The following is a 23,533-nucleotide window of genomic DNA, read 5'->3' on the forward strand; positions in this document are numbered from 1 at the left end:
CTTTGTTGACCGCCAGTGAAAAATCACAATATATGTACACTCTTAAATACGAAGACTAGACTCTGTACAATGCGAAAGTAGTTTTGATTTACGTTAGCAAAACCGTTTGCTATTTGAAGGAGTACAAATTATACTCGATTTAACAAATTCCTGTGCTGATTAGTGTAATTGTGCAACGGTTGCAGAATGATTCGTTAATTTGATAGGTAATAATAAAGATAAAGTGAAGAGAAAAGGTAAATCATTCTACATTTTGTCTGTTATTATTAAAACAAATATAGCAAGTTTACACGGGATGTCGTTGAGAAAGTTCAGGAAGAACCCAGAATTTATAGTGGTTTGTCATTTTGAGTTTTTTATTTGAAACTGAGCCCAATTCAATTTCGATTTCGAGTGCTGCCAAATATATGGATTTCGACTTTTCACAGTATTATTGCATTTATTTGAAAACAATTTCGTAACCGAATGGCTCTAATAAATGTGAAAACACGTCATACAATCGAGTGAGTTAGAACCGAAAAAAACAACAAAGTACTCGAGCTCGTGTAGTCCTCCCTGACGTCAAATCGACTCAATTGATCGGATCAGCGTCGTCCTCATCGATCGAGAAAAAAAGCTTCTCGACAAACCCTTCGAGCAATTGTGCTTGTTTCTTCACACAACTTATCTCAAGAGTAACTATACGATAGTCGAACAAACCAGTTGCCTGCGTCATAAAGTGACGTTTCACGTCCATTCAGCCCGGGTCGAAAAACGGCAGACAATAGAAAAAAAAACCACTCAATCACCATCATATTTGACCTATCTTCAAAACGAACACTGACGTCAGTTGAAGGGGGGCAAAGCCTTCGTGGAACTCGTAAAGAACTGAAGTGTAGGATTATTTTTAGAAACGCTCGACTTCTACAGTGGCATACACGGCAAACCCGACGAAACGAAAACAAAAGAATTCTTTCGAGTGCTACCGCAATCTTCGCTGTTCATTTGCTGATCAGGTTGGTTTTCGCGAAGGTAACCAAATTATCGAGGCTTCCATTTTGCGAAAATTCACCTCTGCTTTCGAGTCCGAACAAATTGATATCCGATTGCTTTATAACACTACTTGAGTCATCAATCGAAAGAGTATGCCGCTTATGAAAACGATCAGGCTCAAGGCGATTACAGTGCATTCAATTGAATCGGAAAAATGTCCTCAATTCGGTACGAGTTTCCGGTTCAGTTCACGCAATACACGGAAAAATGGTGAAACTATTTGACAGACACATACTCACCACCGCATAATGGCAGCGTCTCGTTTCGCACATCGAAAACAAAGCAACCGAGATTGCAGCCTACCCCTCGATCGTATGTATTTTTGTTTTTAATTGCGCGATGATGGAATGTTGAACATGATAAAACATACTACATAAAACCCACTGGCTGCAGTACATAAGCGCTAGCACGTGCAACCACTAGAAGAAGAAGAAAAAAAAGACCGACAGCCGGAGACTAACTGAGAGGGAAAAAACCAGCTAGTAAGCTGAACGAAACTGAAAACGGTTGACCTTCGGAAAAGTAGGCCACAGCAGGCCGTTTTTTTTATTCTTTTTTTTTCTCTTTTTACTCATGGTTAGTTCCCGTCGTCGATGGTCGACGTTTCGCACTCCCAGGAGGTTGATCAAAGGAGTACTAGTGTAGTGCCCTCTCCCCTGCGGTGAATGTAAACAATGTCAGGAAGACCGGTTTAGATAAAGGGGAATTCCATTGATTTCTTCGAACTCACCACCAACAAGCTGTCAACAAGTTAATATCCGTCATTCTGATGGTTTGCTTGTTGAAGTGCTTGTGACACGGTATGATTTGCGGGTGCAATTCTTAGAGTCAATACAGTAAGAATCAGTTGCAAAGTCGCAGTCTGTCATAATCTGTTTTCGTTACGTTCTACCATACAACTACTGTTACGTTGTAATGCATTTGGGTTTTAAGCTACCAACCAGTATCTCTATTTGGTATTCTAAACAAACCACTCTTTAGCCCACTCTTCATAGGATCTCCTAATTACAGTCATTATATAGAGTTGTGCAGAAAAAAATAACCTGAAATGGCTTCGATAGCCTCGATCAATGCTTCGATTTTGACCTCCCCGTTCACCAATCACGTTGCAGATGCTGATCCCCCCCCACCCCCACCCCTCTTTCTACTTCTAGCACAGACTGCAATTTTCGTGTTTCGCTCTCTTCTGTATCGGCTGAACCGTTAGTAACTGCGGCAATGGCTGCCATGACTAAGCAAGTCTTCGGCATGACCGAAGTCGATTCGGGAGGTCACGTCGGCCGTTGACACGCTGCCAACAGAAAGAATTGCCTAGTAACTCTTGCGCTGACTAATTCAGATTAAGTAGTTTTTAATTTTGCTTTTTCGGATTTTGAAGTGACGAACATGACGTAAGTTAGTTTAGTGACGTGCATGTGTCAAGTTTTGTATAGGGTATAACAGTGTTAAAAGCTACCCATTAAGTCTAGTAAAAGTGAAATTTGTTCCGTACAGATCCCATTTTGTATGAATCAGAACAGCGATCCAGTATTAAAAAATCGGAACAAATAATTAACGATTTCTAAAAATACTTTTGTTGGATTTCTGACTGGGTAAAACACGTCAACTCCCAGTAAATTTTGTCAAGCCGCGTCCTACGTTATTAGTTCGTTCGGAATGAACTCCAAATCTAATCCAAGCAGGCGAACAATTTTCATTCTGAATTTCACGTGGCATTCAGTGTAAAATCCGAATCATTGCGGGCTCCAGTTCAACTACCCATTCCAAATGAATTTCGATTCCATCTGATTCCCAACTAACCAAAAGTTCGGATAAAAGGGACTGATTTGGCTTAAGCAGCTCTCAAAGGTAATCAATAGCATTCTAAGCAGCCCATTTTTTAAGTAATTATCCACACTTGAGAGTTCGCGCGACGCAGCGGAACGAACTTCTAAGCTGCTTCTAGAATACATTGTTCAGCTTCTATGCAGCGAAAAAGTTCACGTGGAACTTGTTCTGTACTTTCAAGTTGCTAAAAGTACCACGTGCACTCTTAAACAGCGAGAAAGTTCACGCGGAACTTGTTCTGTACTTCGAACTGTCAAAAATTGCCACGTGTTTTCTTAAGCAGCTAGAAAGTTCACGCGGAACTTGATCTGTACTTTCAAGTTCTCAAAAGTTCCGTGTGTACTTTTAAGCAGCAAGAAAGTGGACTTTTTAAGTAATTGTGGAACTTCTGGTTGCTTGGGTTGGCACCTTGTCGCAAAATTGAATTACCGATAACGACACCTGAAAATGAAAAACCAAGAAAATAAGGGTTCGTTCGAAAATTTTCACATCGGCAGTAGAGATTAGTACAAATTTTTTTCTTTTATTCAATAGTACAAATAGATATCAGCAATAAAAGTAAACTCGGAATGGAAGAAAATCGATTTCAAAGTGATTACCAGTTCCTTTTTTTAGTGTGAGTTTTGCCGTTCTTATAAGGAATCGCGAAAAAGGTGAAGTAATTAAAAAAATTCCTACCGATTTGATAGTTCTTGCTGAAAGTATCATCTCTAAACAAGCAGCGATTCTACATTTCATTGCAGCGTCATTGTTCCAATCAATTCGGAAATGAGTGAGAAAAAGCGAACTTAGTTGAGTTGATTCTTCTTCTCAGATTTTGAGCGTTTTTGTGCTGATGTTTAGTTAGAATCGAAATTGTATATTTATATTGCTGAATTTATAAAATAAAATTAGTAAATAACCAGTCCTTCCAGTTTCACACGAAGAGAAATTAAGTATGTTTAAAACAACAAAACATTAATGTTGATTTCAAGCTTTTTTTGAATCAATTTCAATCTAAATTTTAGTCTAACCAAACGAAAAATATTTTTGTTCCGGCTGATTTCATTGTTGAAATAAACAAAATTCTCAACTAGTAGCTGCAAAACAGATATGTGTGGTATAAAACCTAAATTGATCAGGTTGCGCTCTTATTCGCTTGTAAATTCTAGTTTTGATTGGATTCTGGTACTGAAGTCTGGAACTAGATTTAGAAATTGGATTCTGATCGATCTGAATTTTGTGCCGAATTTTAGGTTTGGAATTTAGTTTACGATTCAGTATTCGGTTCCAAAATACAGGTTCAAAAGTTTATGCTAAGACGCTGGAACTGAATATGAACTCTAGATTCTGGAACTATTTTGCTGCCTTTAGTCAAGTTCAAAACTCGTACCCAGAATTCTCATTCTGAAACAAAATTCAAGATATGAATTGTAGATCTAGATTCTGAAATAATGTATAAAACTTTAATTTTTAAACTGACTTCTGAACTTGAATTTAATTCCTCAACTCAATTTCAAAAGTTACTTCCTGAATTCAGTTACAGAATTGAGCTTCTTAATTCAGTTTTTGAGTTCATTTCCAGAACTCAGATGAAGCATGCTGGAACTGAGTTCAGCACTTAGGTTATGGAACTAGATTTTGGAACTTAATTCAGTGCCCTAATTAGGGATCGGAATTCAAGTTCAGTCCTCAGTTCTAAAATCAATTTCGGAGCCTTGTTTCTGAAAATGAGTTCAGTTGCAGAATTATAGAACTAAATTCATTAACTGAATTCTTGATCTGGAATCCGAGCCTGAACTCGGAGCCAATCCCAGGCTTCGAATTTTGTTCAGTTCTAGTCAAACTTTAGTATAGTTGCACCGTTACAATTCTGGACGCGAAGCAATAAAAGTTGCAAAATTCACACAATCAGTCAACTAATACCTATGAACAGTTATTGATAAGCGGAAGTGTGAAAGAGCCCTGTCTGTTTTGTTCGTATTCACGTCCTCCAGTTATGCATCTGACATTACCCACCCGCCTTTTTTAAAACAGGGTAATACAGATTTTCGATGAAAATATCTGGCATCTCTGCCATGGTGCGTCGTGCTTTATTCCCTTAGATGCCAGATCTGCAGATTTGTCTGTAAATCTGCAGATTTTGGGTATAGTGCTGCAGACATTTTTTGTTGTGCAGACTTTTGAAAATCGAGTTTTTCGCAGACTTTCGTCCAAATTTACAGACTTTTGAAATTGCCGCGACCGTTTTGCGTGTCAAACTTAATAGAGATATTGCTGCCAATAAGGCATGCTTGCTGACTGCAACTTTTTTCACATTCACAGACTTTTGAAACCCTGCCTGCATATATTTGAAATTTTTACCTGGCATCTCTGATTCCTCACGCTTGCTTGACTGTTGTAATACATTTAGAAGCAACCTGTAAAATTCCATTGAATCAGCAGTTTTAAAAGCCACAAACCACACAACAAATTTTTAAAAAATTTATAATTTCTTTATTGAAATCGATAGAATGATCAAAATCATTTAATGTTTGGAAATGAATTAGTTCAAAATGTTGGCCGCAGCTGAATTAATTCGAAATGTTGGCATATGCACAAGGTCCAATTTTGGCACACTCATTCCAACATATCGGATCCAATCCACTCTTTTGGGATGCATTAGTGACGTATCCATTCCACCAAAAATGAGCTTCGTCGCTGATCACAATTTTTCGATGAAAAAGGACGATTCATTATCAAATTATAGATGAAACTAAAACAAGTTTGACAATGACACAAGACACGATTCATGTGTGATCTGTCAAAAAACAGTATTGCCAAAAAGATACAAGCAAAAATATCACCCTTTATATGATTTTAAACGACATTGGTTAGATATTGTTTACAATATTTCTCTTTCAACTATTGAAATGCTCATTAATTTTCCAGATCTGTTCGAAAGTTAATGATTGCTGGAATTGTTTCAAACAGTTAATTATCAATATGTTTAAACTGAACGTCATCGGCACAAAGCGGTTTGACGTATTATATAAAATGCAACAAACTTCAAAACTAATGTTGTTGACGTCGGCGGAAGTCTGTTTACAGTCAGAATCGTAATTCACGATCAGATCACTCAAGTGCAATCTCCATCAGCGAAAGGTCAGACTACCTCAATTTCGTAGATTTTAATGATAGTTTTTGCTGATAAAATGCACGCGAATTGCCAATTGTGAAACGCTCGTGATCAGGTTTGTTCTCGATTTGCTAGCCTTTCCTATTTAGATGATTCAGCTAATTAAAACACAACAATAAGTTCGCACTGTATTAATCGGTGATTCGAAATTGGCATTTGAATCTATTTTCAAACTATCCGTCGAAGCATCACAAGATTTTAAATGACTAGTCGGTTTACAAATGGATCGCTGCGCTGACATCGGTGTCAATATATTTGATCCAGGAAGCTTGAGGGAACAACGTCACTGTAAAATTGAGGAAAAAATTTCCAACGGAATTGAATGAAAGTCGTCAGTCATGAGAAGGCTAGAAATGAAACGCATTCGATGGACATTGTTGACGCTTTGGTCGATGAAATGACAGACACTATCGTATATTTTAAGTTTGTCAAAAGCAAACCAGAGATGTGTTTTTCCCAAGCAGCTCTTCCAATCAGAATTTCGTTATAATCGGAACAAAATTGTTAAGTGTTTTATGTTGCGATTGACATTTAAAATATGACATCAAAGAAAATTTTTCGGCAATGCTTCGACTTCAGTAGCCACAGTAAATCTAGTAGGCCAATGTTCGATATTTGGTGTGGAAAACGTCAACTGTTTGAGTGAGACTTAACTTTTCGCCGCTGGCTTGCTTGTTTATCTAACACCCAACCAACAGTACGTGTGTCATCCATTAACATCTTTCAGGCAACAGCCGTCCACCAAGGTTGGTATGCAGGCCACCATCGCTCCGGTCAACCTAAACCACACATTCCTCCTAATCACTCGGAGCTCCTCACGATGGCGTCGTCTAACGTTGTGTCAACGTAGCATAGAGCGACGGAGAATTTAATTAGGTCTAGGTCGATGGAATTCGGTTGTCGCCACAACTCGTCCCTTCGTCGTGTTTCTACATTGTGTTTCGCCGGAGCCTACAGCGGAAGGTAGCGGAGTACGGTGCCCGGATGGCTACGGTTGTCAGTCAATGAAAGTAATGACACTTCTCTTTCGTTCGATTTTCGTGTCCCATCACGATGGTATAGGTAATGGCCACCGCTGACCTTCAACGCACTGATAATTACGCAGACCATTCGATATCTTTCGGTGTTGGAGAGGTAAACCGGTTCGATGTTTAGGTCGAATTGCTTCTGGGGGTTATTCAGTATCGTAGTATCGTTTTTTCGATCGTATTTCATTCGTATTCCCAATAACGCTAGCAAAATCAAAGGTAGCTAAGAATCGACCGAACCATATACGATCGAAAAACCAATACGCCGTTATTCAGAATAAGGGCGAATATTCTATTAACCTTCCTGGAAGCGGCCTGTTTTTCTGATAGTCATTATCTCCTGTGTCATGTCAATTTGTTTCATTACAATTAGCCGGGTAAGTGTGTTTAATTTTCCAATCAAACTAATTCAAATTGCCTCAGAAACTGCCATCAATCTTTCAACTCATTTCTCTAAAATTTATCGTTAATTGGTTAAAGCCGGGGTAAAATAACCCCCTTAGAAAAAAAAAAGTTCAACGGTGGTCCTTCATTGGTCCAATACGTTGGATCATTGGTCCAATGGAAGTCCAATCAATCGTTCAACGGGAGGCCAACACGGGACCTTCGTTTGCCGATTTTGAAACAGACCGTTGAACCGAATGCCATTTTTTTCGTTCAACAAACCCGGCAGACAGAGGTCCATTATTGAGCCATTTTTAACATGAGGAGTTGGAGCCCCGTTGGACTAGTTTTACTGCAGAATTCCTGAAGTTTTTTTCCACTTATTTGTTTAAACTAACAATACATACCTGCACAATACTTCTACTTCACGTAGAATAACAACAAATTTTCTTTCTATGTAAAGGTAACACTTAATTTTCACACTATTTTTGCAAGAGAAAAAACAACAAACCGTTCCAGAAAATTGAACGAATATTGCGTGCAATATGTCGTTCAAAAAGCGCTCAAAAACCAACAAAATTGAACAAAGGGAAATGATATAAAAAAATGTATCGTTAAAAAATAAAAATTCCAATCATTCACATCTAAAACATGTGCCGATTTCTGTGAGTAAACTTAGTTATTGAGGAGCAAAACACTTTGCAAGTGTATGAGTAATGTCAACAATGTGTGCGTAAAAACAAATTCCTGTGCTTCTTTTCCTGATTTTAATTTATAAAACTTTCATATAGTTGAAAAATAAACAAATCAGTTCATTCAGCTTAGAATTGCATTCTTCCGTTTTTGTGAAAACTGTTCGAGAAAAATTATTTCATTTTCAGCTTACTTCCACTAACACACTTGATTAGCAACAAACGCATTCCTATATCGATTTCTGTTGCAGAATTTATTGCAAAATAAAGATTTACGTAAATACTTAAAACTTAATTTTTATTTCGGCGAAAACAGATGCAGACAGAATATTCCTGATTTCTCGGCGATCCAAAATGTTATACTGATTTAAGGTTATGTAAACTACCGTGTTTACCAGCAATTGGTCTTTTTACCGAAATCAGCAAATTAATGATATCAACTTACCGAAATCTCGGTAAACAACCGAAAGTAGCCATTTTTCTTCAGTGAAAAACTAAGCGATGTAAATAAGTGCATGTGTTCATATGTGGAATTAGTTGCAACTAAAAATTGAATCCGAATATAGTGATATGTTTCGTTGATATTAAGATCAAATTTGTTCAATGTTCGACGATTATTTGTGACAAGAAATCCCATTAGAGCATTCTTACATGGTAAAGATCCTCGCATCATTAATATACTGCATGAAATTGATTGGATTCTGGTGTGATATTCCCTTGAATATTCAATGTTTTATTGAGCCATCACTTTCTTTGTATCCGGAATATGAGAGTGCATTCATTCTACTGTGTATACGTTTGCAGTATTTTCTTCGTCTGATACATTGTTTATGTTCATTCCATTTTCAAGCCTTTCAGTTCTACCGCCAACATAATGTAGAAATCAATAAATCTATGTTTGAACTAAACGTAACTTGTAAATTCCATTAGACTGTCTTATAAATATCTAAAGAATTCAAATCATGTCCTTTAAGACAATCTTATGTTCTTATGATTTTCGAAGATCATTTTGTCTGAGAATATAATTTTCATGTGAATCAGTGTCACCCTCAATAAAAATAAATCTGTTATCCTTCGTTCAACGATTTTAACTCAGAGTCAAACGGATCCGAAGCTGTTTGGGACCAGGAGTTAAGTTTCCTGGAATTAGATTCGGAATTCAGTATGTTTTCCAAATGGATTTATATTTGGATGCAACAACCGATTTTACCGAACATTTACCGACCCGGTTGTTGTATCTGAATCTGAATCTGGAAATCATGCTGATTTCCGAATCAAATTCCTAACGAGTTGGCTAAACGGTTAAACTAAAGTACCCATGCATGTGTATTATTCGATCCATTTCCGACACATTGAGGAAAACTCATATTATGGGTAAATATCTTTTTCCCAATAATTGGCAATGCGAAAAGGTGTCAAAAATTGGGTGATTCACTACCCAAATTCAAATGAGGGAACGAACCGAAATTATTGGAACAATTTATTTAAATATTTACGTATGCCATGCCTTCAATATTATTAGTTGTATACCTGGCTCTGCAGAGTATGTCACAATTAGTGCCCGGAGGCGCCAATTGTTGAGGCAAACTCCTTTTTAAGAAAATCAGTGAACGGCTAAAAAAGAGGCGAACTTGATAAATCGGAACCTAAATTAGAATAACGCCAGAACTTACGAAAACTACACGACTAGGCAAGCCATGCTCAAATTCGGTTGATTTTAGAACTACCATTGGGCCGTATGAATAAAACGTAGCATGCTTTAATTTCGTTAGTAAATGCTACGTGTGGATCACGTTCCTGTCAAAACATGCTACAAACTGTAGTATTTACTACAAGTTTTCGGTGGGTAGCTCTAGAGGTTGCTACTCGTGTGTTTGCTGATAAAGTGAAGTACAGAAATTAAAAAAGTGGCATTTTTACAGATACGTTTCTTGCTTTGTGCATGCTTACGCCACACTCAGAAAAATCCTCACTTCAATGCTACGTGGAAACATATGTGATTTTTATCCATAGAACTTTTCTTGTAATGCTTATGTGAAGTATAGATAGCACAGAATGAACTCATGAACTCTTAGTCCACATTTGTATCACGTAATATCTACGTCACTTTTTTCGTAGATTCTATAGAATACTTTTGTGAAATTTATACAAAGTTCATTTAAATTGTGCTGTAAAATTTATTTCATCTGAACTTACTTTTTACCAGAATTTTACTTAATAGTCACATTATTTTCATGTAATTGTTACTATAAAGTTCTATATTGAATCTTAATAATGTATATTGGTATTCAAAACTTGTAGATTACATAGTCTGTTGGACATAACATTGCGATAAAATTTGTTCGCACGTAGATATTCTGAAAATTTTACTTTTTAATTCGTTTCTGTTGAATCAAAATATCAAAAATACAGAATGCATTGTCCTAAATCCTTTCTCCGGAGCAGCTAAACTGAAGCAAACATTGTTCTCTTTAAGGAATGCATTCAGCTGGAACTAGTAGTTCAAGATGTTATAGTTCTGCTTGGTACTAATATTAGATCTGGAAGTGTAATAAAAATTAGCTAGACTTCATAACTGTCGATAAAATCAATGAGCAATTATTTACCCTAAAACCACTGTGATAAATACCGTAGAAGGGTCAAAAGGGATTTGGCCTATGTTGTTTGTTCTAGGTTTTTCAACTGACGCCATATTGCGAGCACAAAATGAACTTGACAAAATGAATTCAAGTAAGTGCGTGACACATAAAATATATGTGACAACAGCAATAATTCTGACATATGGTTAATTTCATATTCAATCATGATCCGCTGGTTGTTAAGAAGATCCCGTAAACTCCGATGACAAAGCCATTTTTTGGAATCTACGTGTTTTTTCAAATAAGGATAACGTGTGGATTTTTTTGAGTGCAGCTTTTCCAGCTCTGTGTCGATACGGTATGCAGTAAATGCTTAAATTCGGAAGTAGCATTAACTACATGTTCGAACGTGTTTTTTATTCATACCAAACCGCGTTATACTCTGTGGACTTTGTTTTTGAGAAGATACTACAAACAACAGTCTTTACTACATTTTATTCATACGGCCCATTCTCTCGGTTCCAAGAAGCATTCGAACCTCCTATGGATATTATTTGACCCATTTATTTCATTGACTAACAAAATGGATGTGGGCAGTATTTCACTCAGTTTTACATGTCAAAATGTACCCAAAGGCTTGACAGCTAGTATTGAAGTCGAAAATAAGTATTTGTGGTACTCATAAAGGGATATTTCATTTTAACCGTGTAGGAAATCATTACTAAACCCTGTGAATTTTATCGAGCTGCATCGGTTGCGATCATCAGACCGGTTGAGCACGATATCCAACTACCCGATTACATTTGAAGTGAATGTTAATACGAATATTTGAAAGCAAATTTTTATATGATCGTATAAATATTGACTAAAATTTATTTCATTAATGAGTTAAGTTCAGGCCTTCGCTGTCTCAAAACCCAGTGCGTTACTGGCTAACGAACACCCAAGTATTTGATAGCTGTGTGCTACGTGACCAATCACGATGCGTAAGTTCTACCGGGAAAAAAAATCGATCGGAGAACGCACTTGCCACAAAGCTAAGAAATGTACAAGGGGAATCTAGAAACACTATCACTTTGGCTATAAAAACCTTCCAGTGCATACTGAACAAAACAATCCTTTTTACATGACATTCGTCGTAATACCTAATGAAACACGTAAATTGAAAATAATATAGCGAGCAGAGACAGAAATTCGAAACTGTTCGCAGAAAAATTTGAATGAAATTAAATGACTGTCAGATCACTGTTCAAAATTTAACGACCCTTCCCAATCTGTCCCCAACGTTTTTCAATGAACCTAAAAAAAATGCCATGGGCACCTGGCGGTCTGTCGCAACAGGATGTGAACATTTTTATGATACCCGTTTGAGTAGTCCAGTAAATTCGATTCGTCGATGACCAATCGCTAGGCGGTGGGATGATTCTGAATCCAACGAGCAAAAGAAGCCCTCAAGGGGAACCGGTCTGGCCAGTATCAAATTTCGTTGCGTGTATTTGTCCGAAATGACGAGGAAAAAAATCGCACATCGTGGCGCGGTACCACGCGGATTCGATAATCCACAAACACACCCCAGAAAGCCGTAAAATTAGGATCGACGAGAAGCTTTAATGAATAAATGCATACCTCTTAAAATAATAGGAAGCTGGGTAATAAAAAACTTGGCCGGCCCGAAACATCCACCTGAAGGCTCGAAATAGAAATTTTTACGACACTTGGTATTCAAGGTGACGGGTATTCAGTGGATTCCACATTCCTCATTAACGAAAATTTTACTGCAGAATTCTTTTCTCATGGTGGTTAAAGTTTGGCATCGTATTTCCGTGTCTAAAATGATTTGATCATCTTTCGGGTGCCTTAATTAGATTCTAAAACTAATTTAAATTCATAAAAGCAAAGCTTTCCGCGGAAATTTTCTTCAGAAATAGTACACAGATAAAAATATTTTGTGAATTTACATCTATTTTCATGCACATATTTGGAGCACGTAATTAAATATAAAATTACTTTACAATTTTGTACGTTTCAATCCAATTTAATCGCAAAATAAGCGTTAATTGAAAGATACAGTTATATTCATTGAAAATTCAATGCAATTCAATTTAGTTTTGCATCGATGAAGGTTTTCAATCAAAATTTCGATTCAACCCATGTCTATTCCATGTTACTATTGATTTACATCTCGTGTAAATTTCATTATTTCTTTCTGTGTAACTGCATATTTTCGTTTCATTATGAGCCGATTTTTTATCATCTTAGCAATAGTGCAACACATTTTTTTATGTCTTCTTAAGTTTAGAACTTCAAATTTCCGCCAAAAAAAGACACTTGATGCGCTTCACGACTGGTTTGTTTTCCTTGGACGACTTGAGATGTTATTCCGTAATACCATCCGGTAATACGGTAGAAATGCAGTAAATATGGCACCCGAAGTTCCCTTATCAGTTATGACTCTTTTGTGATTTTGTTCAGAAAATTCTCACATTAACTGCTGTTTAATCAAAATATTTAAATTGAATTTTTTTTATTCAATTTCCAATGAGCAGTTTTTCGAGTAGAATTACTCGGGTAAACAGTAAAAAAATGAAAATATGTTTCCAAAACTTCCATTTCAGATGTTCGGCGAAACAATCAATTTGTTTAATAAAGTTGTTCTTTTCTTCAATCTATCTTATTCTAAAATAAACACAGAAAACAGGCTCACATATGAACTGTGTGTAAAATTTGCTCAGTCTGCATCCTACTTGTACGCGGCGGGCAGATTTCCCCCAAGACGGCTGGCTATGTCTGCCAGATTGGCAGAACCGTTTTGAATCGGTTCTACATTTTAAGCGTCTTAGTTTTATTTTCTCAATAAAAAATACATATGAAAGGCAATAAGTTCATACTGATAAGTTATATACTGATCATGGAAAATGTTATTGCCAATAACATAGCTACCAAACATACCCATATTTCAATCTCATTTACCTCGTCTCAAGATTCGTTTTTTGTACGTACATGCGGGATTGACGAATATCAAACGAAGTCGAATAAAAAAATAAAGAAAAAATGAAAGAGGAGGGAAATAAACAAGACACGTACGGTGAGATAATGACGCGATTTCGCCTGGACAATTTTGACAGCAGCCGAAATGCAGCCAGCCTTCTATCGGTTGCCAGAATTCCTCACAAGCGGGATGGCGAACACTTACAGATGTCACCACGATCGACACGAGATGTCACCGCGATTTGGGTGCCGCTTTCACATGAGACACAATTTTGGGTGCAACATTCACTTCATGCTAGATTTTTGTTTTGCTGTTGGTTAAAATGACAGTTTTGTTTTTGTTTTTGTTTTATTCCGATCGAATTCTCGTGTGATTTATGCGACATGAGAAAAAATTACCTTTAACACTTAGGGAAATCGTGTGACAAGTGTTAAAATGGCGTTAGTGTTTCCAACGTAAAGCAAATTTGAAATTACACAGGATTTTGAAAAATTTAGTTCGAGTCTGTATCTGTAGGTAAAATAAGAGCTACCCTTCGTCGCTGCATGATAAATTGAAAGCTACTCCAAGTACTCCAAGGACATTATTCCCAACTAGTTTTGATTTTACCGAACATAAGCTTTTCGAAATCTTACTCAACACGTAGTAGGGATCACTAAAAAATATTGGTATTTTTGTAATGTTTTCACCAAGGCTTTTGTCATTTTGAACAGAACAGAAATTGAAATAGTTCAATATCTAGTCCTGAATGTTTAAAGGGGCGGGTAGGGTCTAACACTTTTGAAAAATCATTTATTATTTGCTTTAAATTTTATTATAGTAAAACATTTGAAGAATTTTCTGTAAAATTTTCAAGCCTATTGGAACGAAACTCAGGCCCAAGATTTCTACTTCGATGGACTTCAAAACTTTCTTGAAATGTTTCGTTATAATAAGTTATAAAAGAAAAAATATGATTTATTGAAAATGTTAGACCCTACCGGCTCCCTGGAGTAATTAATTGTTTCCATTGATTTTATAGACAAAAACCTTCAAATGCGTTTTCCTCGAAAGCGGGTTTTGAAAGTCCGTGTCGATCGTCATTCAAAAACTACTGCACCAATTTTCTTTCAAATTTTGCACGCACTTTCTACATATAAAAAACCAGACGTTTCCTTTTCGTTGTTTGTTACTTTGGGGAGGTTTAACAGCTACAAAATGGCGGTTTTTTTCGTGAAATTTTCACTGTAAATAACCACCAAAAATACAAAAAATAAATCAAATAAACCAAAGAGAAACGTTGGGGTCTAGAAAAACTTCTTCTCTAGCTATGCTGCTTTGAGTTGTTCACTTCTGATTAGTCTGAGCTGAGATATAGTGGACTCCGCGAATTATGTTTTTAAGAAGTTTCCTCAAAAATACCTCCTCACTGACTTATTTCTCAATATTTTTCCACGAAAAATTTACAAAATGTTGCTCGAATGATGCTTTGTATTTATTTTGTTGAACGAAAATCCTGAAAAAAAATTGCAAGAGTTAAACCGACGTTTGCCGTAACGTTTAACTCATAATTCCACCTAAGGCTATGCTCCATTACGCGAATTATTCTAACAGTCGAGCGGTTATTTTCTATCAAAAATGTCTTTCTGTTGTTAAGGGTAAATCTGCTGTTATTTGCCGATACTGAAAAAAATTGTAAATAAATTTCCGGTCTCAGATTTTTAGTAAAAATTCCTTCTGTGTAGTTTCTTTTTACACTCTCACCCGCTTGGATGTGTCTGGCAGATTTCTCCTCAGCCGCCTGGTAGCGTCTACCAGAAGGTTTAGCCGGAACGCTGATAGAACTCCGGCAAGAGTCTGGCATCAATGCAACAACCGTCCCGGCAGAGAATTTTGCCTAGCGGTTAACTGTCGAAAAAGACTGGTAGAACCGTTTTGATTCGGTTCTACATTTTTAGCGCCTTCGGTTTTATTTTTATAGCTTTTGCACTACCAAACATGAGCTTCATCTCTAAATATACCAGTATTTTCATTTCATTTACCTGATCGCAAGACTCTTTTTTATTTTGAGATGTACATGAAGGATAAACGTATATCAAATGAAGTCGAACAGAAAAAAGGAGGAAGAACGATCTTGCAAGACGTCACGTGTCGAGAGAATAACGCAATTTCGCCTGTAAAATTTTGACAGTTGCCAGAATCTTGTCAGGCTTCGGTGACAGAATTTCTCACAAGCGGGCAGTTAAAGAAAGTACCCCAGTTAATAGTTTCAATATGTTGTCAAACGAAGAATATATATATATATATATATATATATATATATATATATATATATATATATATATATATATATATATATATATATATATATATATATATATATATATATATATATATATATATATTCTTACGTCCGTTTTTCTTATGTTCTCTGGATTGCAATTATTATACCACTTGTTTTCGTTTTCGAGTGAAAAATAAATCCATATTACTTTCCAGTAGTAGAATTTCAACTTAAGAAAACAACTTCTAAATGTCAACTTCTTTAACTAAAAGTTAAAATAATTCGCGAGATGATCCGCAGCCTAAGTAGGCTTTTCTCAAACATACCCCAGTAAAGGAGCTTTTTCCGCGTCCAATAAGTGTTTCTAGCCGAGTAAAATCAACGTTGAAGGAATTACTTTTTTCGAACATGTGCAAGGGAACAGATTATGATCCATTTATCGACATAAACGTCCAACGAAAGTTTTGCTCCAACTTGATAAAATTATTACCGAATTTTGTTGAGCAACATCGGACGGATTGCCGGTTCGATTGCCAGATTATCATTCAATGGTGTTCGTTCATTTTTCAACCGAATAATTGACCCTGCAGTAATTGAAATGATTTCCTTGCCGCACATGTTTCATCTGTGACTAGACATTTTCTCCGATAAAATCAAAAACTTTTATCCCACGATATCTTATCTATCGGCAGCGAACATCGTGCGCAGCATCACGAACAATCGCCAAGGGGCCAAGGTTAGTGGAACTTCAAAACTGGACGGTCCGGTCTAAATAGTTGTGTGTCTTTTCGGCACTTTTCAAGGACAGTGGTTCGTGCGACCAGCGTCGCGTCTCGTGGACGTCTTCGGTCAATATGGATGGGATGCGACGCGCTTTGTTCGTTTGGTAGTGACTTGAATGTCCAATTCAACGATGATCATTCGCGCACACACTAACCGATGATGACACGCGGACCGTCACATAGCTCGCATACCGAACATCGCAGCTGGCCACGGCTTTCTTGAACAGCTTAAACCTACGCCTGCTTTGTCTTGCGTTGGGATATATATTAGTAATCGGGTTGGGGCAAGTGCTGACAGGCAATGGAATGGCGGTGGTTACCTTAGCAACACTGCAATACAACGTGTGCGGGTGCGATATTGCCATTCGCCAAAACCGAAGAAGCTCAACGCGCGAACAGAGTGGGAACCTCGTCCGTTATGATGACGATGATGATGAGGTTAGCGAAAACCGGGCAACCTTGAATGAGGGCAATGTACCATCTAACAGGATGTAACTATCGGACAAATCTGACGTGAGACTGTTACGATTGACCTGAACTGAACCCACAGGTGGAGCGATTATGTCATATCTAAGTTAACTGTTTCAAGTCTATCAGAAATGTTTTGCATTATTTAACGAAATTTAAGTTTTTTACAATAGTGTGTTATTCTTTAAAAGATCGTTAGAAGCTGTTTCGACAACATTATGCAACGTTTTCTATGTGAAATAATCCCACGGGTAAAACTAATCACACGAAATTCATTCAGCCCATCTTTGGACCGCCTGCCACAATTTCAACAGGAACAAAACCGTTTGCAAACTCTTGTATTCTCTCGATTCGAATCGGAATCGGTTGTTGTGGCTGTACTACTCGCGTTTGAATGCTCTATCATGCCGATTGAAACGAGCTTTATGAATGAAAATCACTTTTTCTCACTTCACTTTGACAGATTTCCAAGCTAATCGGTTGGCTTGCGACATTTCATTCAGAATCGGTTGTTGCGCTAGCGAAATTCGTACGGGAATGTCGTCTAGGTTGGACCACTTTTTGAATTTGCCCTGTATCTTTTGTTTATATTGGAATATTCTCAATATTGATGTCTTATTTAAAAGTTTGGTCCACCATAAGAAACTTCTAATTAGGGTGAATCGCTGCGCATTATATAAAAAAAGTTATTAACAAAATGAAAAAATAAAAAAATAGTCTAGGTTGGGTCACTTTTGATTCTGAACGAAATATGTAGGTACATAAATATTTTCAAATGATCAAACATGGAACTATTTATTGTTATTTTAATGGAACATCAATCAGTAAGAATTTTAGGTCACTGAAGAAAAAAAGAAGCTGCGATTGTGCGTGTCCTCGATTTTCTACAATTTTCAAAATGAAATTGAATTTATAACAACGAGTTTGCATTAAATTCTGCGATAAAAACGATGTTAATGGTGCGGTGACATTACAAATGTTAAAAGAGTGTTTCAGCAACGATACTCTGAAGAAAATAGTCGTTTATCAGTGACATGAACGTATCAGAAGAAGCCGAGAGTCAGTGAATGATGATGAGAGAAGCGGTAGGCCATCGACTTAGAAAACCGACAACAACATCAATAAAATTGATGAATGGATGACCGTAAATCGCAAATGTACTATTAAAAGTATTTTTTGGGCGCTATGAGACGTTTGCGTGCAATAAATTGCCAAAAAAAGACCAGATTTGTGGGCAAACAACTCGTGGATCTTGAACCACGATAAGGCATCGTCACACAATACCTTGGGCTAAAAACGAAACAAATACCATTTAGCAACCACCGAATTTACCTGTTTTGGCTCCCTGAGACTTTTTTTCTATTTGGTCGACTCAAGAAAACGCTGCGTGGAACGAGATGAGATTATGGAAAAATCGCAGATGGCTCTGATGGCCATTCGAGGATTGGATAGAGCGCTGGTATTAGTGTGTTCCAGTCGGAAGAGAGTACTTTGAAGGGGACAATATCAATTTTGATGAAAAATCTTGTATTTTTAATTTTCTGAACAAATTTCGGGAACTTTTTGATTAAGGTGACAGTGTACTGTCGCGAATCCTATTTTGTAGCAGTTCGCTCTTTTTTCCACTATACACTGCTTGGATAAAGTCAGAATCCGTGAAAATATCAGGATTATATGGACAAAACCCCATAGCAAAAAATCCTGCTTTCACATTGTACCGCCCTGCAGCAGCTCTTATGGATTCGTTTTCCAACATTACGGACTTGATAACCCGAGAAACGTCGTTCACATGAAATTTACCCATTTCAGATGTACCGTTACGAAACACTGAAAACAAGCGAAAAACGGTCTCAAGGCACTAAACGAAAACAAATGATGTGACCCAATCTAGACAAGCAGCGTTTTTTTTTTCTAATCGCTAAACACAACATGCGGACAAGTTGAAGAAATAATATTTTCTCTTGAAAAACCTGTTAATGGTTAACCACATAATGGAAATATATACTTACTTTGGAGGTGTCATCATTTTTGTCCAAACTTTGAGCTGTTTTTCACGGTTATTCCGAAACTTTTAGGACCGCCAAAAACAAAACAAATGCACAAAACTTTCACAAAACATTCTTCGTGACAAACAATGCACTGAAAAGTTTGCTATCATTGAGAATAATGCTTCCATGATATAACACCGATGGCAGCATGTGTCACATAAAAGGAAAAGCAGTGGTCCAACCCTGACGACATTCCCCTACTGAATTCCATATGGAATTCCAAATGAAAATAGCACCGTTTTGATTTGGAATTCATTCTAATCTGGATATTTCGGGAGAAGAGTAACAATATCTCATCCGTAGTGTTGACAATAACTCAAACAAATACTATTTTGTACGTAATACGCATTACGAAGCGTTACTTTTTTGTAAGTAATAGGCGTTACATGAATTTGACAGATTCGACCGGTCATTTATTTATTTATTTGAAATGACACTGAGAAAACAAACGGACAACTGTTATCACTTTCCTTACATCCAGCTGTAAGCTGTTTCTTCTATTTTTTTTCATTTATTCCGGCTGATTAAACAAAATAATCGGGTAAACAGTGTTTGCTGAGTGATAATACCATAAAAAAACCGCTGGACTGAACCCAACACATGGGTTTGACGCGGACGTTGGAAGCAAATGAGTCAGACTATGAGACCAAGAACGAGTTCGTTATTTAACATCACGACAACGCTTGTTCAGATGTAACGGACTTCAGAATAGACTTCTTTGGAGCATTTGCAAACGAATTAATATCGTCAACATTACAATAATTACGATATTTTCGTGAAATCAGTCGTGAAATTTTAAAAAAGAAATTTCCCGAGAAAAATGTTTTGGTCGAAATTCTAAAAGTAAAAGTTAATAACGCTCATAACGATCGGCGTTAGCGGTGATTCGAGTCCAACGACCGGTAATTGTTTCCAGACCTCAGATAGTTTCCCAAGCGGCATTACATCAAGCGCGACATCATAACAGGGAAACAAATTATCGCTTCGTAACCCAGCGTGTGAAAAACAGAAAACTTGCTCAATGCTGTCGAGGCCTCACAGGTGGAGAGCGTACTGGTTGTGAAATGGAGCATAAACACTTAACCACGAGAAGAAAATAGTGTGTACCACAGAAAAGTGAAATAATGCAATGAACTTTCAAGGACGCCAAACCGCATACTATAAGCCCGAGAGCACCGCATTGCAAATGTTGCAATGTTTATCCGCGTTGCAAATCTGCTGTTTACATCGCGTCTCGAGCGATCCAGCGCACACTAGATTGATGGGGTTTCCCCTTCACGGATTTTTGCGTTTTTGGTGAATGTCCATCGGAGCGTCGACGGTTCGTCTGTTTTTAGTTGTATTTCAACCGTTATTGCGGTTTTTGTAGTATATTCTCGAAGACGTTCACTTCGAATGGTGGGCTTACATAATTCTGGAGCAAGTGTGCCTATTTTTTACTGCAAAATTATTCGGGCTACCATCCAATCATGTGTTGAGTAATTTATTGAATGTTGGACCTCCATGATTCAATCGACGACACGACCAGGCACTCCGAAGAAAAATCAGTATTAAAAGTGTCCGTTAACAATTCACCTTCAGTTACCATAAATTGAGCCACCCCTTGGTAATGATAAAAATAATCTCCTGGAGCAACACTGCCCTGGTTGCTACGAGCTTGTTACCAAGGCGCTTCAAAAGTTCAAATAAACATAAACAACATAAACAAGTATCGAGAAGAAATGTTCAATTTCCTTCATTAACATAAATCATTCAAATTCAACTGACTGTTTCCTCGATTGCGGAAGATGGTTCAAATTCGGTAGGGATCGTCATCGAGCCGGATACCTCAACAAATTAGTAATTTTTATTTTATCGAAGACTATTGCGTCAATAATATTCCATTAACGGATCTTTTGGGGACAAGCCTTACATCCATTGGATTGATAACATATGCTATGTAAATATTCTTTTTAGCAGTGACCGACAATTTAACACTATCTCTCAGATTTCCAAGCCACGATCCAAGTTTCCTTACGAAAAGAGGTCTATTGTATGGTGTATTTGCATACTGTTCTAAAAGAAGAAATCAGAATCCGGTACTTAAATTACCCGTAGGTAATAGCATCAAACATCAACATTATTCAAACGTATAATTTCTTTTTAAAACTTTCTAATCAACTTCTGATAAAATCTCGAATTTTAAAGTAATCCAAAATATGTGCTTTGCGTAATTTCTTTTAGCAAACTAAGCTAAAGCATATCAGTTCGAAATGGATATCCGCATAATACCGATTTTTCATGTGAGACTGAAATACGAGAACTTTTCTCTTGATAACATGATGTTACATTTAAATAATATTGGATGAAAGAGATTAATGATAAAAATTAAGAAATTGAATTAAAATACTATTATTACTGGTAATATTATAAATGTTTCATACAAAACTGTTCATGATAAAACCAACAAATATGTGCAGTAATTGAGATATGGACACAAACTCCAGAACAATAAATTTTTTGGGAGGGTTCTTTGATAAACGGGAGATGATTACCAGACATACAATAACGACCTGTGAATTATTTTTCACGCAATATGGAATTTTAAAATACATACATTTACTCCGATTCTACATTACGATCGAATGTGAGGTTCAATTCATATATTTCGATCGAGTGTTATTTTTATATGAAAAACTCGAACTCGATCGAAAGACTAAATAAAAATTTCTGATTCGATCGAAATACAGGCTCGCTGTGAATGTATGTATTAAAAGAATTCCAAATTACAATAAAAATTATGTGCAAATCGATATTTACACAATTTTCTCACAAATTGTATTCACCAAATTTAGACGAAATTTATTTGTTTTTATTACCGAAACCGGTAGCCACGGTGAAGGTAACTGTTATTCGAAAACAACAGTTGTTTATGTCGTTTTCGCTTGATGCCAAACCTAACCCAGTTTCCACTCTAACTGCTGTCAAACCGTTTGTTTGAAGCTAGTTTCGAACCTAGTTTTAACGTTGTTGAACTGAAAATCGAGTCAGTTTCGAACCTGGTTGTTATATCAGGTTTGCTCAAACCCCCGTTGCTAAGTGCTAAATCAACACAGTTTCGTGAAAAGTGTTTGTTTGATGAAACTACCCTGGGTCAGTGTCAGTGTTCTCAAGCGAAAACGACATTAGTCTTGGTGGTCAGTTACATATATTTTTCGAACGATTTCATTTTGACATTACGAGTTACTGAGGGGTAGTTAAATTTGTGATACAGTTTTAATATACGAGTGGCAGGTCGTGTCGTCGATTCAATCCTTATTGGATTGTTGTGACCCGAGATTAAAGGTTTTTTTCCGACAAAACTAGGTAATGCCAGTTTTTCGAACACTTTTATTAGTTTTTTCAAGGAGTGTTCAAACTGAGTGTACCATACTTCTCTTCACTTTCTTAGAGGTTTTCGCCGACTGTCATGCGTGAATTTAACCCAGTAAGTTTTGTGATCCAGCTGCTGCAAATTTAGTTCAGCCGCACTGGTCTGCTGGGCAACTTGCTAATACAAACAAAATCAGTTCCGCTCAATCTCTTTCAAACTTTTCTAAACTAACAGTACGGTCAGTAGGTCATAATTTTAAATGGGGTATGAATAATATAACTGAAACCAATACAAAGGAGTCAGTTTTTCATCAATCAACTTTTATTCACGTAACTGCTGATTTTTGGTAGGTAAAATTTGAAGAGAACTTTTTCAGTTTCGAGCTAAAATTACTTAGTTCCGAACAAATCGAATTCACACAAAAATAAATAAGTATACAGAGAAAATATGGCCGACGGATTGCAAAATCTGTTCACGAATGGCTCGTGTTTGATCTGACAGCATGTTTTTGAATTGGATAGAGCTACTCATGTTTGATGAATTTGATTAGTGGTGGAATTGATTGTTGTCGAATAAGAATATAATTTTTGTACCGAACCCATTGAACGGAAAGAGAAAAGAATTCATGAGGAATTCACCGAGCTTTTCTTCCCAATTGAAGCTACTTAGATTAAGGTGAGGTCAGAACAATTGTACTAATGAATGTTTTTTTCTTCTATTTTTATTTACAGTGGCAGTGAGACAAGTGTGGCGACGATCGACGATGGAGGGACGATGTGGGCCAGACAGCAGCACGCCGTTTCAGTGCGGCATGCCTTCAAACAGTACGGCACCAAGAAAAAACCAAACATGGTTCTATCGAACCTGAACATGACAGTAGCCAAAGGAACAATGTAAGTTTCGTTCACCGGTAGAACAATGCCGGGGATTCA

The 23,533-nt window shown here is 36.9% G+C and overlaps 1 protein-coding gene across 3 annotated transcripts in view; it reads left to right on the forward strand.

Annotated features, from left to right (window-relative positions):
• LOC131434355 (ABC transporter G family member 23) overlaps positions 1-23,533 on the forward strand; it is a 129,564-nt gene that overhangs the window by 91,176 nt on the left and 14,855 nt on the right. For all 3 annotated transcript variants that reach the window (XM_058601024.1, XM_058601029.1, XM_058601037.1), the window contains one exon: positions 23,333-23,494. In XM_058601024.1, the coding sequence (XP_058457007.1) occupies positions 23,333-23,494 (162 nt within the window). The remainder of the gene's footprint in view (positions 1-23,332; positions 23,495-23,533) is intronic.

Source organism: Malaya genurostris, chromosome 1 (genome assembly GCF_030247185.1).
Source record: "Malaya genurostris strain Urasoe2022 chromosome 1, Malgen_1.1, whole genome shotgun sequence".
Taxonomy (NCBI): domain Eukaryota; kingdom Metazoa; phylum Arthropoda; class Insecta; order Diptera; family Culicidae; genus Malaya; species Malaya genurostris.